Source organism: Alligator sinensis, unplaced genomic scaffold, assembly GCF_000455745.1.
Source record: "Alligator sinensis unplaced genomic scaffold, ASM45574v1 scaffold783_1, whole genome shotgun sequence".
Lineage (NCBI taxonomy): Eukaryota > Metazoa > Chordata > Crocodylia > Alligatoridae > Alligator > Alligator sinensis.
The window spans coordinates 826,366-828,531 of NW_005842197.1; the positions used below are offsets into that span (position 1 = coordinate 826,366).

At 59.8% G+C, this 2,166-nt stretch overlaps 1 protein-coding gene across 1 annotated transcript in view; it reads right to left on the reverse strand.

The window, feature by feature from the left end:
- Positions 1–1,589, reverse strand: part of PHF24 (PHD finger protein 24) — a 5,917-nt gene extending 4,328 nt beyond the window's left edge. The window contains exon 1 of the mRNA XM_006026564.1: positions 1,571–1,589. Within this exon, the coding sequence (XP_006026626.1) occupies positions 1,571–1,589 (19 nt within the window). The remainder of the gene's footprint in view (positions 1–1,570) is intronic.
- Between the last annotated feature and the right edge of the window lie 577 nt (positions 1,590–2,166).

The following is a 2,166-nucleotide window of genomic DNA, read 5'->3' on the forward strand; positions in this document are numbered from 1 at the left end:
CACCGTCTGCCGCCGTGACATCAGCACCCCCATGGCTCTGTGGGGAGAGGGCACTGGCTCAAGAAGCAGCCAGCTCTGGGGTGCGCTATCTCAGCTCTGTAGAGAGGAGTCCTCCCCGTGCTGTTGTCAGCAAAGCCCCAGCAGTGCTTCACTCTGCACAGCAGTGCCACGCACGGACCCTGCACCCAGCTCGGAAATGCAGCCAGCTCTGGGGTGGGCCACGTCAGTTGTTTGGACAAGAGTCACTCTGCTTGCTCTGAAATGCAGCCAGCTCTGGGGTTTGCTCCACCAGCTATTTAGATAGGAGTCCCTCTCCCCATCCTGAATTGCAGCCAGCTCTGGGGTGGGCTCCACCAGCTATCTGGACAGGTGTCACCCACTATGCTCTGAAATGCAGCCAGCTCTGGGGCATGCTCTTTAGACAGGAGTTGCTCTCCCCACCCCAAAATGCGGCCAAGGCCTGGCAATGCTTAAAACCACGCAGCCATGCCACGCACAGATCCTGCATGCATGAACTGGTGCACTTGCACACGTGTGTGCATGCCCGCATATGAACACATAGGCAAACATGCACCCAGGCACACACCTACCTGTGTGCACAGCCACACGCTCACACGTGCATGCACATGCGGTCCTCCACCCCTCTGCTGCCAGGCTGCGGCGCACCCCAGGAGCACTGCCCGCTTCCTGCGCTCTCGGCTCTGCTTGTGGGTGCTATTGATTTCCTCTCTCGTTGCCAGGGAAACCCCAAATCCCAGCCGTGGATCTAGCAGGTGAGCGATGCGCCGGGGCCCTGCTGGGCTCTGCACTGACTCCAGTGGTGGTTGGGGGAGATGGAAGGCAGGAGCCATTAAAATGGCACCCCATGGCCTGGAGAATGCAGCCTGCCTCGGCCCAGGACCCCCCAAAGGGCCCATTGCCCCCATCCCCGCGACCAGGAGTGTCTGAGGGATCCCAGGCGTGCGTGCAAGAGGTACCACAGGTGTGTCCGTGTCCCGCACAGATGCACCTCGACGCTCACAGGCTGCTGCTCCCAAGCACACCCGCAGCCACACTGCACACAGCCCCCGGGCCCAGAAAGGCCCACGTGTCCACACGCCTTTGCACATGGGCGTGTGCAGCTGGGAAACACAGCTGCAGGTAGATGAACACACTGAGGGAGACACGTGTGCACAGCAAGGCCATGAGAAAATCCAGACATGTGCACACACGTACACACACACACACACACACTCACCCCCCAACATGCAAACCCAGAAATGCATAAAGCAAGGTAACATGCAAACCCATATGTACACACATGCATATAAGGCAATGTTTAAAAACACGCACCCCCCTCCCCCCACACCAAGGCAACATACAAACCCAGATGCACATGCACGAGTGCACATGCACACACACACGCATATAGAGCAAGGAAATGTGCAAACCCAAATGCAACACACACAAACACATGGAAGGCAACATACAAACTCACACGTGCATGCACGCACACACACGGTAACGTGCAAACCCAGATACACGCAAACACACGCACACGCCGAGCAAGGTGCCACGCTAAACCCCACACCGCACACCCGCACGCGCATGCCCTCGCATATGCCTGCCCCCACTCTGGATCAGAGCCACCCTGATCTGTGCCCTGCTAATCCCCCCGGCTCAGGCCCGTGCCGGGAGAGTCGCATCCCAGTGCCCACTCCGCCGTGATCTAAGAGCTGCAGCACGCAGATGTTCCCAGTAATGAGCGGCGCCGTCCGGTGCAGAGCACAGCTGGACGGATTAGGTACTGCTGGAGGGGGGCAACGCAGCCCTCGAACAGTTGCTGGCAACAGGGAACCTCCACGGGAGGCAGGGCGGCTGGCACCAAGGCTGCTGGAGGGGGCCAAGGAGGGCTCGCTGGGAGCTCAGGACCACCCCAGCCCAACGCACTCCCACACCCCTAACTTCACAAGTAGGACAGGACAGGACAGGGAGCTGGGGAGAGTGGCTCCGTAGGGGTCAGAGCAGACCTGAGCCCCGGGTGATGCTGCAGCAAGAAGGGCTGATGGCTCCTGCATAGATACAGGGGAGCAGGGAGGGGAATTGCCCCAGCTTACAGCTCCGGTGAGACCTATGCTGGACCCCTGCAGACAAGGAGGCTGGGATATCAGAGAAGGACCCAGGGTG